The 14521-nt window shown below is 38.2% G+C and overlaps 2 protein-coding genes across 6 annotated transcripts in view; one reads left to right on the forward strand and one right to left on the reverse strand.

Annotated features, from left to right (window-relative positions):
• Positions 1 to 14521, forward strand: part of IFT74 (intraflagellar transport 74) — a 60988-nt gene that overhangs the window by 17609 nt on the left and 28858 nt on the right. For all 5 annotated transcript variants that reach the window (XM_073345555.2, XM_073345556.2, XM_073345554.2 and 2 more), the window contains exons 9-12: positions 10041 to 10179; positions 11085 to 11147; positions 12921 to 13064; positions 13831 to 13871. In XM_073345555.2, coding sequence (XP_073201656.1) covers positions 10041 to 10179; positions 11085 to 11147; positions 12921 to 13064; positions 13831 to 13871 — 387 coding nt within the window. The remainder of the gene's footprint in view (positions 1 to 10040; positions 10180 to 11084; positions 11148 to 12920; positions 13065 to 13830; positions 13872 to 14521) is intronic.
• LRRC19 (leucine rich repeat containing 19) lies at positions 558 to 9204 on the reverse strand. Its single transcript, XM_073345559.2, has 5 exons — positions 9102 to 9204; positions 5039 to 5131; positions 2714 to 3218; positions 2376 to 2591; positions 558 to 945 (listed from the first exon to the last, which is right to left on the reverse strand). Exons 2-5 carry the CDS (start codon positions 5120 to 5122, stop codon positions 617 to 619), a joined length of 1134 nt encoding a protein of 377 aa, XP_073201660.2. The 5' UTR covers positions 5123 to 5131; positions 9102 to 9204; the 3' UTR covers positions 558 to 616.

Here is a 14521-nt window from a genome sequence, read left to right on the forward strand (position 1 = left end):
CGAGTACTTGTGGCACCTTAGAGACTAACCAATTTATTTGAGCATGAGCTTTCGTGAGCTACAGCTCACTTCATCGGATGCATACCGTGGAAACTGCAGCAGACTTTATATATACACAGAGAATATGAAACAATACCTCCTCCCACCCCACTGTCCTGCTGGTAATAGCTTATCTAAAGTGATCATCAGGTTGGGCCATTTCCAGCACAAATCCAGGTTTTCTCACCCTCCACCCGCCCACACAAATTCACTCTCCTGCTGGTGATAGCCCAGGAAATGTGCAGGAAATGGCCCAACTTGATTATCATGCACATTGTGTAAAGAGTTGTCACTTTGGATGGGCTATCACCAGCAGGAGAGTGAATTTGTGTGGGGGGGTGGAGGGTGAGAAAACCTGGATTTGTGCTGGAAATGGCCCAACCTGATGATCACTTTAGATAAGCTATTACCAGCAGGACAGTGGGGTGGGAGGAGGTATTGTTTCATATTCTCTGTGTATATATAAAGTCTGCTGCAGTTTCCACGGTATGCATCCGATGAAGTGAGCTGTAGCTCACGAAAGCTCATGCTCAAATAAATTGGTTAGTCTCTAAGGTGCCACAAGTACTCCTTTTCTTTAGACCTTTTCAGTTAATCCAGGGTCGTCTATATATTTGTCTTCAATAAATCCATCCTCCTCAAGTACAAATGTATGAGTTTGTTCAAATGCTACAATGGCATCGTGCTCATTGGTATTTGATATTGATGGAAAAGTGCTCAGATCAGTTGTGAACTCCTTGTCAAATATTTCTGGTTCATACTCCTCCAGACGACGGTGATTGTAGCTGATCAAGTAGAGGTACCACCGTGGGAATTTTATGGCAATAAAAATCAGTAGTGAAGTGCTTAGGACAAACACCAGAACACCCAGAAGAAAGGCCCAAGATTTGCCAAGAGGTGGAGAACCTTTAAGAATACAAAAGAAAGTAAAATCACATTAAATTAAATATCTTAAACCAAAATAACCAGCTCCTTGCATAATACCAAAAGAGCTATGATATTAATTGCTTCATGGCCTGATAAGGGACTCATGGAAACAAAGTGATAGAGACTCTTGAGACTCTTTGTACAGCATTAATAGAATACTTATGTTTGGACAACCAAAATCTCTGCACCGAGGACAAACTTTTTACTTGCAGGTGCCTAAGTCCATATTTTAACTCTCTAGATACTTAGAATGTACTGTGTGGTCAAGTTTAAATAAGTAACTTCCTTTCAGGACTGAAGATCTGTTGAAATGTTCTGGGCACGTTCCATGAATCATTATTCAGATTTTAAGTGAACTTTAGATTCATCCCTGGAATAGGACAACAGAACATGTAACTGATTTTCATTTTCACACTTCAAGCTGACATGATTGCCCTCAAGAACATCTATACCCAGATAGTCACTTTTTAATTTTTTTTCATTTTGCACATCTCTCCAGATATATTTCCTTTATGATGAAAATCCCAACAGACCATAGCTGCCAAGAATCTCTATTTGCAAATCTACCCTGTGTGTTCACAGTGCTGGCTAGTGTCCAGGGAATTATGGCAGCTGCCGCATCCTAAGGGATTTTGTGGCTGAGCTGGCCTCCTAGGTATAAACGATCCAGAGCTTGCTGTCTCTTTCTCCCATTTCAGCCACTCATCAGTCCTACTGGTCTCTTTGTGCAGAGGAGAGATGGGCTCAGGAGCAGGAAGTGGAGCTGCTACTCTGAGTGGGAAAAGGCAGGGGAGCAGAATCATTTGGATGGAGGATGAAGTAGAGAATAAATTGTGGGTAAAAAGGGAGAGGAAGGGTATCAAGTGGAGTAATGGTGGTTCAAAATGGGACACCAATGGTGGAGAAAGTGGTGTAAGTGCTCCTTCATGTTTCCAATAGGGGTAGAGTGGGAACAGTCATGATGCCCTCTCACTGAACACACCAGAGGTCAGGCATAAGGGTATGGGTAAGTAAATCAGTAGAGCTTGTTTACATACCAAGAAGAAAACTAAAAATAGGAAGGAGCCTGTTTTCAGGGGTAGAAGATTGTGGGCGGTTTAACTGGGTGGCTTGATTGTAGTTCATTTAAAATACAAACACTTGGATGGTTATTTGAACCTCAAATCTTTTCACATCATTAGTTTATAGATATTATTTTACAATATTCCATAATGGAGTTCTAATTCAGGTCAGTTTTGAGCTTCTGATAAAGTTAAACATAACAAAAATTCCACATAATGTGAACACAATATTTCTGTGCCTAGGAGCACAGCAATCCCCATATCCCTAACTTTTTAGAGGACTGTCCCATAGCACTAGTATTGGATGGTGCTATTATGAAGTATTAAAATGAAACATCAATACATCACCTGGATTTGATGCATTACTCCTAATATTGTTGTTTGAAGAGTTGAGAGAAAATGTTAAAATGGCAATGTTTTTAGGACTGATGGCAGATGTGGAAGGTGTAGTGACTGCTATAGAGCCTCTTCTTGAGTCACAATCAGATTTTTGGATAGGTGCGGTCTTGATAGAAGATTTGTTCCAGACATCTGGATACGCACACACAGTGTCATTTTCATGTTCTGAAAGTATGAATAATAAAAAGGTCATGAAATATTGTATTTATAGGGTCTGCGCTGCAGTGTAAGTAAGATATTGTGATATATTGTGTAATGACCTGAATGCTGCTGTTGTCAAAACTTACCCATTGTCACGTTTGAGGTATTCAACCATTTCTGTAAACTGAGCAGGCCACAGGAACAATTCCATGGATTTCCATTTAAGGTAATCAGTTTAAATGATGCTTTTACATCAAAGTACTTCAACAAATTGTCCTGTAGTCTCAAAATTGTCAGGTTTTTTAGTGTTGTAATTGTGTCAGAATCCAACTGGGATATTTTGTTATGATTTAGATTCAATATGGATAGTTGATTTAGGCCTGTAAATGCAGCCTGTTCGATTGTACTGATATAATTACTACTAATATCTAGAACTGTGAGTTTTAACAGATTGCTGAAGGTATTATTATGTAGCACAGTAATGGCATTTTCATTCAGATAGAGTTCAGTCAAGTTAATAAATAGCTGAAGAACCTTTTTGTCAGAATCATTTAAAGTAATGTTGTTATTACTAAGACACAGTTTAGTAACACTTTTATTTAGAGAGTTAGGGATAGAAGAGTAATTCTTTCCAGATTCCTCACAAGTAACCTGTTGAAGGGAGAAAGAAAAACAATATAAACATAGAAAATTACAAATTATTTTCTAGTAGGGAGAGTTGATGGTGAAGGAGAGAGAAACAGTGACAAGCACCTACAGTGCAAAAAACCTTTGTAACCAAGCATTCCAACTCTTTGAGGTCCAAAAGGAAATCTGTCCTGGGCCAGTACTATCCCATTCCTGATTTTCTTAAAAATATGCTTGTGGGATAAGGGACACGGTCACTGAGGTGGTGGAAGTCATCTTAGGCCTTGTCTATACTACAGGGAAAAGGCGATCTAAGCTATGCAATTTGAGTTATGTGAATAGCGTAACTCAAGTCGACAGAACTTAGATCTACTTACCATGGGGTCCACACTACACGATGTCGACAGGAGATGCTCTCCCGTTGACTCCCCTTACTCTTCTCGATCTGGTGGAATACAGGAGTCAACGGGAGAGCGATCTGCAGTCGATTTAGTAGATCTTCACTAGACCTGCTAGATCGACTACATTGATCGCCATGCATTGATCCCCCGGTAAGTGTAGACAAGCCCTTAGTGAAGCTGTTTTGGAGTGTGGAATTCCAAGAGGGGGAGGTGAAACTCCCCTCTGTGGTGAGGGGGTGAAGCTGGGAATTAATGACCAAGAGAAATTAGGAATGTAATGTGAAGTTTTTTGCCAGGCCTGATGGGAAGGGGGCTGAGTATAAAAGAACTGCCTTCCTACATAACTGGAAGATCTCTAAAGAAAGGTGTAGTGACTGAATGAAAGGAAGGGGGCAAGAGTTTGAGAATTAACTCATTTTTGTTTTCTCTTCATATTTTGTTCCATATGTAAAGATGTTTATTTTAATAAGATTTTCAGGCAGACCTTTTGAGAAGGAGTGAGTTCACTAAAGATTAAATCTTTATGGCAACCAAGACACTTAAATGAATTTGGTTTTCTGGGTTGAAACTAACCTACCTGCAGTCATCTCAGCTCTGAGAGCCTACTGTACTGATTTTATTCTGCATACCAATGAGTACACTGAGACCTGTTTTATTTTTACAAGATGGTGGATTTCTCTTGTGCGTGTGTGTGTGTGTAATTTGCTCTCCTACAGGTTAGTGCAAAAGATAAATAGCAAAGTTAGTTCTAGACATGTAGGCAGTGAGTTACTTCCTTAATGTAAGCAGAGTAATCAGTGTAACAGCAGTTTAATTACCTGACTGTACATGACACCCAAATATAAATACAAGAAGGAGGAAGCAATTCAATTAAGTCTCTTTGGAATTCAAAATCAAATTCTATTCTCTTATTACTATGATTGTTTTCAAAAGCTGTAGGGCTGACTTTCTGAAGTGCTGAACTCCGTCAACACTCTTGGCTTGAGTGGTATTTGAGGGTGCTCAGCAGCTTGCAGTTTTTTGAGCTTGCTCCAAAACTGATTGAAGTCAGGGAAAAGACCGTTGACTTTTTGGGTTTTGGATCAAGATCTGAAAACATAAATATATCAAACATGTTTGCAATTCAATAAATTACAAAGTGCAGACTTGTCATAACGATTTGCATTGGTTTATTGTGCAATTAAAAGAAAGCCATGTTGTTTATTGCATTTCTATATGTTTCTACCGTCAGGTTGTTGAATATCAATCTTTCTATAGCTCCAGCTATAGCTATATACAGGCTTTGTATGTATACACCATAAGGTATTGAGGTGGTTGAAGATGGGACTATTGTTAAAATACATAATGTCTTTGATCTACAAGGCACCTCCTGTAATTTCTATGGATCTTCTACAAAAATGAGCAAAAATTAAACAGATTAGTTGATATGGTTATAAAACTTACAGAAAGAGAAGTAGTATCGCAGTCACCTGTGACTGGATCGGAGAACAGTGCTCCAATCCAGATCATTAGCCAAGGGATTTTCATGTTCAAAATCTAGAAGAGAAAATATTTTTCCATGTTAGGGCCAAAATTTAAGTAGCTATATTAGTAGTTTAAAGGCATGCTCCTAGTGAAGATTGTTTTAGTAATGTAAACAAAATTGTTGATTTATAGTTGAAACCAATTATTCATCATAACTTACTGCATTTTTGTCTTACGTAAATATTGCCGAAGGCCTAAATAAGACTGCAGCTGGGGCGAAAGATGTGTTTTAGCCAAAATAGCTGCAGCTTTTATTGAACTGAGCCAAACCTGAAAGCAACCAGGCAGCTTGTGTGCAGTCGATCAGTATTTGTGGTGACCAGCACAGTCAATGAAGCTCATAAGCTATCTGTTATTCTTGTCATAGGATAGCCCTCTATGCGCCGACCTATTCATCTGTGCTTTGGAGCTAGGTAACCATGGGTCAACATGCTATGTTGGGGTCTTTGAACCAGGATACACCCTATCTATTGGAAATCATGAGGGCTTTCCTTACAGAGGCTATTCATTTTAAGATTAACCTACCTCCAGAAATTGTGCAAATGACACCTGATCCATCTGCTTCTTTGAATCAGGGTTTATTGGCAAGATTTAGCCACCCATCAAGTAATAAAGTAAAAGTGAATGCAAACCATGTAAACTGTATTAAAGGATACATGCATGCAGCATCTTTGGATTTTCAAGAAAGGCAAAAATCCTGTGAGGCAAAATCATTAGAGATGGAGAAATAGGATTTGGCAGGAAAACCAGAGTTTAGAAAAAATTACTTTATGACCCCTTAAGGAAGTTGAATCTAGGCTCCTTCAGACATATGCAGTGCAGATTTAGGGACTATATTCTAAATAGGCACTAGGAGTGATCAGGTTAATTACAGACCAGTAAATCTCTACCTGGCAAACTGGTTGAAACAATAATTAAAAATAGAATAATAAAACATCTGGAAGATCATGATGTAATGGGGTGTAAGCAGCATGGTTTCTGCAAAAGGAAAATGTGTCTCACTAACTATCCACAGTCTTCAAACTTGTTAGTAAACTTGTGAATAAAGGAGAATCAGATGAGATGATTTATTTAGACTTTCAAAAGGTCTTTGACATGGTCCCATACAAGAGGCTGCTAAAAAACCCTCAGTAGTCATGGGTCAGAAGCTAGCTAGGAGACAGAAAACAAAGAGCAGGATTAAATGGTCAATATCCATCATGGTTAAAGATTCACAGCAGGCCTTCTGTGTAATATATTTATAAATGGGCTGGAAAAGGGAAGTGAGCAGCAAGGTAGCAAAGTTTGCAGATGACAGAGTTATTTAGGTTAGTCAAGACCAAAGATGACTGTATGAGTACCTTCAGAGAGACTTAACCAAGCTAGGTGAATGGGCAACACAATTATACCTGAATATTAATGTTGATAAGTATAAGGTAATGCACAGTGGAGGGGAAAAAGTTAAAAACTCAGACACCTTACAGGGTTCTTTTATGTTAACTATATAAACCCTGAAAAAGGACCTAGACTCAACTGTAGATGGCTCAGTGAAGACCTCTGGACAATGTGCAGCTGCGGTCAAGAAAGCAAACAAAATGTTAGGATGCATAAAGAATGTGATAATAAATGTGGATAATATTATAATGCCTTGATATAAATCAGTGATGTGGCCTTATCTGGAATGCTATGTATGGTACTGGTTACCCCCATCTAAAAAGATATTGCAGAATTAAAGGGAGTTCAGAAAGTTAAGAGGTATGGAAAAACTCATATGAAGAGAGACTGAAAACAGCTTTACCTTAGAAAATAGATGAATAAGAGGTCCCTTCCAGTCCTATGATTCTAATGTTTTCAAAGTTATTTTTAGCGCACTGGTCTGCAGTGTAGACATACCCCAAGAGACTTTCCAGCATCAAAATTTCTTCTTAAAGCTAGGTCTCAATTCTTCTCAAAACTAGTAAAAGGAAGACTTAGCCAATCTCGTACCATGATAGCAGGCCTAGCCATTGACAAACTTGGTTTGCTGGGCACATTGGCTTATAGCTCTTTATCTCAAACAATACTTATGATCTATTTTACAGGTGTGGCCTGCTGACCAAACCTAGCTAGTTGCTTGCCTGCCTCCCTCAATCTGTCCCCTCAGGAAGATTGGGATTGCTCCAGCCAGTTGTGTATCTCCACTGTTGTTGGAAATGTACATCTGCTGGATTCACTCCACATGCTCTATAGCAAGGGTTCTCAACCATTTTCTTTCTGAGACCCCCCACAACATGCTATTAAAAAGTCCATGTCCCAACTATGCCACAACTGTTTTTCTGCATATAAAAGCCAGGGCCGGCGTTAGGGGGTAGCAAGCAGGGCAATTGCCTGGGAGTGCACATGACAGGGAGCCCCTGCAAAGCTAAATTGCTTAGGCTTCAGCTTCAGCCCCAGGTGGCAGGGTTCGGAGCCCTGGGCTACACTCCTGTGCAGCGGGGCTTTGGCTTTCTGCCCTAATTAGTCTTAACATTGGTCATAATTGGTGGATCCTCTAAAACCTGCTCACAGCCCCCCAGGAGGCCCTGGACATCCTGGTTGAGAACCACTGCGGTATAGAAACTTTCAGTTATCATAAGAATATAAGAACGGCATACTAGGTTAGACCAAAGGTCCATCTAGCCCAGTATCCTGTCTTCTGACAGTGGCCAATGCCAGGTGCTTCAGAGGGACTGAACAGAACAGGTAATCATCAGGTGATCCATCCCCTGTCACCCATCACTGCAGCATACCTGAGATTTGTGGGTTTCTCTCCACACCTAGGGAGGGCAGGCTATTAAAGCAATCTTGACTCAGAATATTCTTGCAATTTAAGAAGGGGAAACAAATCTTTACAAGTTGCTAAATGGTGAAAATTATGCAAAGTTCAGTACATCTGAATTAAAGGGACGCTGTAAACTCAAAATCAATTTTGAGCTGTTGAAAAATTTTCCTTGTGTAGTCAATCGGTCAGTTTCTGTCACAATGAAAAGACCCATATAAACATCAGCATAAGAGCAGAAAGATGTTCATAAAAATTTTTAAAGAATTATAAAAAAAAAAATCAACAAATACTATTTCAGGGGTGGCCAACCTGTGGCTCCGGAGCAACATGTGGCTCTTCAGAAGTTAATATGCGGCTCCTTGTATAGGCCCGACGCTGGAGCTACATGCACCAACTTTCCAATGTGCCAGAGGGTGCTCACTGCTCAACTCCTGGTTCTGCCACAGGCCCTGCCCCCACCCCACCCTTTCCCACCCCTTCCCCTGAGCCCGCCATGCCCTCCCCCACCCCTCCCCAGAGCTTCCTGCTTGCCTAGAAACAGCTGATCGGTAGGTGCGGGGAGGGAGGGGGAGGCAGTGATCGGCAGGGCTGCCAGTGGGCGGGAGGTGCTGGGAGCTGGGGTGGGGGAGCTGAGGGGGGCTGCTGATGTATTTCTGTGGCAATGTACGTTGGTAAATTCTGGCTCCTTCTCTGACTCAGATTGGCCACCCCTGTACTATTTGAAGAATGATCTATTAGAAAATAGATTTTTTTTTTAAATTAGTCATTTTGCAAAAAACTCAGGCTGGCAGTACATCATTAATATCTTGACTTTCTCCTAAGATCTGAGCCCATAGGTGCTTTCTTTGAAAATGTTTCATAAATGACATTTTTCATTTCACAGGGATGTGTTCCTTTACACTTCCTACATTTAGTTAAAAAACAATAAAATATGCATTTTTCAAGAGTAAATTGGGAAGAAATGTAGTTTATAAAATCAGAAAATCTTTCCTTTCCGAAAGACTCAGGTTGTTTTCTAATCTTCTAACAAAGCATAATGCAGTAGGTTGGCTTGTGAAGAGTTCATATTGATTGAGGAACCCAGAGCGTCTTTAATGTATGATCCATTTCCAATCGGACAGCCAAATTATACAAACCAAGTATTTTCCCACACACTTAAGATATTAAATTGGTTTCATAAAAAAATTCTATAAAGTATCTTACCTTTCTATTTTTTCTGAGAGATCATATGTATAGTTGTGTGTTTCCTGTGCATTAAAAAGAAGTAATATGTTGCAACAGCACTTTACTTTGTTTGCAACCTTTGTACTCAGTGAACAGGCAGGTAGCTAAAAATAAATAAATAAAAAGACTAGAACTTCCTTAGCAAAAGATTGACTAGGTTGAGCAATTTCTCATGGTCATCTCAGGTTTATTTGGATCTACAGCCAATAAGGAAGTCTGGTAATGATATGTTTAGGCCTCATAATTTCTGATCACATAGGAGAAATCAAGTTAAAATATTGCAGGAGCTTACACAGCATGAGTTGTGGTCAATTAAAGAAACTTATAAGAAAAGAGGTTTATTGTGTAAATGGAATCTAGTAATCAGATATGTAAAATCTGTAGATCTTTACAGATGTGCACATTTTTAAATGAAAATTCATGGTTTGCAAGCCTCATATTTTTAGTTTGCTAATTTGTATATAATGGTGATGTAATTGAAGCAACTATCTCTGGTAGTAGCTTAGATCTGTCACATAATCCCTCTTTATTTAGGGGGAACATTGCATGGTATGTCAACATTCAAAAAATTACTTTATGATAGGTTTGATCCTAAAGTTGTTTTGTGTTCAAAATTCACATTGATTTCAGTGAGTTAAACTTGTGTAAGGACAGAAGAATCAAGTCCAGTGTTATACAATGTGTATCATATATATATTTCAAGCAAAAAATCTACAGTAATGGTGCACTTATTTTATCGGCTGGAATATATTTATTTTATTCTGGGGAAAGAAGTTAGTTGTATATTTTTTGTGTGAAATTAGATTGTTTCGGGGGTACAAAGCATGGAATGAGCATCTCTTTGTTTTATAAATAAAAAGGATAACTAGTATCTAGTACTAGTTACAAAAATACTCTTACTTTCCTCTGTCATTACAGCAAAGAAAAGTTAATTCAAGCAGTGGAAGAAGATATTGAGCGTGAAAAACAAGTAGCTGATGACATAATAAAAAATATGTCTCAGGAAAATCAAGCTAAATACATGGAGATGAAGGCTACAAATGAAAAACTGTTGCAGGTGGGTTTTGTCATTATTGTTTTCTAAGATGCATGTGAAATTAGCTCCATGATTTCCACTGTATAGTTTGGAATACTGAAGAATTTAAGATCTGATTAATTTAAAAGGAAACTTTCAGGTAGCATTATCCCCAACATTTCAACTTTGTGCTAGTGCATGAAAATCAGAAAATGAAATTGACTAGAAACAAAATAATGCTTAGCACTTTCCACCTGTAGATATCAATGTGGTTTACAAAGGATAAATTGTCCTCGTTCTCCTCCATCATTATTCTCATTTTACAGATGGGAGAAATAAAGGTGTAGAGGTTAAGGCTGTGATCCTGCGAACAGATGCTTAACTTTAAGCACATGAGTAAAATTAAGAACAACTATAAACTATGCAGGATCCAGACCTAAATGACCTGCCCAAGGTCACATTGCAAGTCAGTGACAGAGATGAGAGCAAAACCCAAGATTTCTGATTCCTTGTCCACTACAATAACTGCCTGGCATTCACATAAATGAAAATGACTGCAAAAATTAAACTTAGATTTTTAAAATTCTTTCAGTGTCAGTAACCTACAGTTTAACAAAAGAGATGAGGCTATTTTTAAAATATATATATTATTTTTTCAACGTACACTTTCCTTTCAAATTAAAAAAGGGGACACTGGTTCATAATTATAACCAAGATACAAGTAACGATGATATGAAGCTTATTCACAAAGACCCCAGTACTGCAAAGTCAGTGAAGCTCTGCCTGGAGCTGTTTGGAGGAAGGGATCTTAACCTATTCACACATATACCTAATAAAAACAACTGAACATTCTACAGCATTTGCAAGTATAAAATTTGTAAAATAGGAAAGTAAATCCTCCTCTAGTGGTAATTGTTACCTAAACTTTTCATATTTGTTTTCTTTAGGAATTAGATGCTCAACAGCAGGAGTTGGATGGACTGAATATAAAGGAAGACACCCTAGGATGCGTATGTATGAAGATAAATAACTGATCTACTTATATTTGTAAATGCAAAAAAAGTCTTGTCAACAAAGTAATTACAATATATTTTTTTCTGTAACTCTTTAATGGCTTGATCCTGCACCCATTGAAGATAAGGGCAAAGCTCGCATCTATTTTAGTGGTGTGGACTCAGGCCATTAATTTGTATAATTTTATTTTTAGCAGATAGGGCCAAAACTCCACCAATTATGATTTATAACTTGTTTTTGCTAGATGTCAGGTAATCAGATAACTGTATTTCACAGCTAGTATATCATACATGTGAAATATAGCTTAGTGATTACATCATAGATGTAAACTATCACTTTTGAAAGTATTAAGAAAGTCACTCGCTTTATGCTACTAGAGTAATTGGTATTTTGTGTGGATCTAAACAAACGTCCGGGAGAATAGAATTCCGTCAACAAGCAAGATCAGGGCTGTAACACTGTCCTTCTGTGGCCACTTTTCTAGCCTATGTGTTGGAGCAGCAGATGCAGTCCTTCCAAACCCCAACACAAGGGCTCCTTGTTTTTGTACATATGTGTATGAGCTCAAATCAGTGGTCCTCTCCACAGTCACTTATTTTGATCTAGTATCAGTGCTCCTCTGAAGGTCATCTTGCATGGTAATTTCACTCCCATTCCTGCAGAGGCAACCTAGCACTTAAGTAGCATGCAAGGGCTTGCTTGTACTCCCTAGCCTGAGCTAAATTTTTCCCATGGTGAATATATACTGTGCTGTCACTTAAGTGTGTAGTAGGCCTGTGGCTTTCCTTCATGTTTTCCGCTGCCTTGGATTTGCTCCTCAGAAAGAAAGCAGAACATATTTTGCCACTAGATACTCCAGCATTCAGGATAGCTATGCTGAAGTTTCCTTTCTAAACTCTATTTTTCAGTTACCCTTAACATTGTCAGATGTATTCTTTTGTGATGTTAGAAATCAGAGAATTACTTTTAATTGTTCTCTGAATATATACATCAGATCACTCACAAACTCTTCTCCCCAGACAGTTGAGAGGTTTGCAATTTCTCCTTATGACTCAGCCTTCTTTAATGTGTGTGTCAGCCTTCATCTCCCACTTTGAAAGAACTGGCCTAAATTCCACAGCAGGGGTTGTGCTACACACTCACAAACCAATATACACACAACCACTGAAGCTGAAGATTGCCTGCATTGATCTCACAGAGGAACATGCACCCAAGAGTATAGATATGATGTAGTATATATCCTCAGAAAACAATAGTTACAATGAAGTAATTTCCTCTTCTCTTACTTTCATCGGTTAGTGGCACAGAGATTTTGACAACCCCTTCAAATATTAGATCTTTTGATGTGTGCATGTGGCTTGATATCATAGTGAAAATGTCTTGACCATGCAAGGCCTTTCTGCCACTTCCCCCATATCGGTTCCTTAATCGAGATTATCTTCTAGCAAAGAAGGAGCAGAAATGTAAATTTGTAATTTTGGTAAAATTAGCAGAAATTGGTAAATTTGGAGCTCCATTAGGGTAGACCCTCATAGCAAGACATAGCCTAATAAAGCACTCAGATAGCACTGAGATGCTCAGAAACTATGCAAGATCCTAGACAGCTAGATTATATGGGTGGTCCTTTGTACTTCACTGTACAGTTGCCAAATAAACTTGTTTTATTGAATATGTGAACTTTGCTAAATAAAAATATAAGCACTGCAACAATTTCTTACCTACTGGCAATGCATCTAACCAGTAAGTGTTTGTTTGTTTGTTCTACTCAGGAAATAGCACATTCCCAGGTAAAACAAGAGGCAGTGCAGATGTATGAAAAACTTCATGGGCTCGAGGAACATCGGGATCAAATGATTGCTGAGGACAAGAGTATGGGATCGCCACAGGAAGAAAGAGAGAGATTACTGAAACAGGCAGGAAAACAAAATGACTATTATATCTTTTGTTTACAAGGCTTTTTTAATTCAGTATTTTTTAAAGAATGACAATGTTAAAATACTGGGCTGGATTCTCTGCCTTGGTTCTGGCCCTTTTTGCTCTTTGAGCAACACAAAGGGGCTGATTAAGATTATCTGGTGGGATGGAGCTCTGAGCTAATGTAAAACTGGCAGAGGCAGCTCCTGTTCTAGTCCCCTTCACACCGGTTTAGAGGGCATGTTAAGATGGAAAGGGAGCACTTGGGGGTGTGGAAATTGGGTTCATTTTATTTAATATCTTTCTAACTCACGACTAAAAAGTTTGGGAAAGATGAGCTGTCTTATTAATTACGGACCTGGTCCTGCAACCTTTTCTGATGTGAATAATTCCTACTAACATAACCAGTCTGATTAACTTAAATGAAGCTGTTTGCATGCATAAGAAGTATTCATGTGAGTAAGTGATGCAGGATTAGACTATAAAATAGAGCATTAAAGTTTAAAATATGTATTGGGGAAAGAAGAGAAGCACTGGGAGGTAGCTGAAATGATGACACCACTAAATGATAGTATTGCATCTTTTATTCAACAAAGCAACCATTGTAGAAAAATGATTTCAAAGCAGATCTTTGGCAGGCTGAGCCTTCATTCCTAACATAACTGGGTTAATCATTTGGTTTTGAACATCTTTTAGATTGTCTCTCTCTTTTTTGTCTTTGAATTTATTCTCTGTATTGAAACATTTGTTATTAATTTTTTATAGGTTAAAGAAGATAACCAGGAAATAGCAAGTATGGAAAGACAGTGAGTACTTATGTTATATTGCTCTTATAAGCCCCGCTCCTGCCAGTGGGTCCGCACATTGTAAGAGAAGTGTCTGAACATAGGATTAGCAGCCAAACGTTACTTTTTGTTCTCACACAAACTTCTCCTCTGCGGAGCTGAGCAAGTCATTTATCCTGTTTGTTATCCTGCTGTGAGAATTAGTTAATATTTATAAAGTAATAATGTGTTGCTTATAGCTGTTGTTGTTAATAAGAATCTACAGTAAAAATTAATTAAATTAAGTTACTAAAGCATTCTTTATATGTATTATGCTTATACTTCCTAAAGCTACTGTATTTGAGGATCTCTTGCGTTTACTTTAGAAACTCAGCTGTTTTTTAAAAAAGTCTCTGAGTTTAAATTTAGTGAGTAATCTCAACCTGGAGACCTTTTAAAATTTGTTCTAAATTATTTTTAAACAGTTTTTCCAGAGTTTAAAACATTTGACTGGCTTGCTGCTCTGTTGATATGTGCTGTATAAATCAAATGTCCATGAGACGTAAATAAATAATTTTATGCTTGCTTCCATAATTTAAAACTGATATCATAACTTGTTTTAATACAAATATTTATTGGTACAGTTAAGCCCTGTTACTACATCACAAGTTAAATATTGTCTAATCCATATT

Source organism: Lepidochelys kempii, chromosome 5, assembly GCF_965140285.1.
Source record: "Lepidochelys kempii isolate rLepKem1 chromosome 5, rLepKem1.hap1, whole genome shotgun sequence".
Classification (NCBI taxonomy): domain Eukaryota; kingdom Metazoa; phylum Chordata; order Testudines; family Cheloniidae; genus Lepidochelys; species Lepidochelys kempii.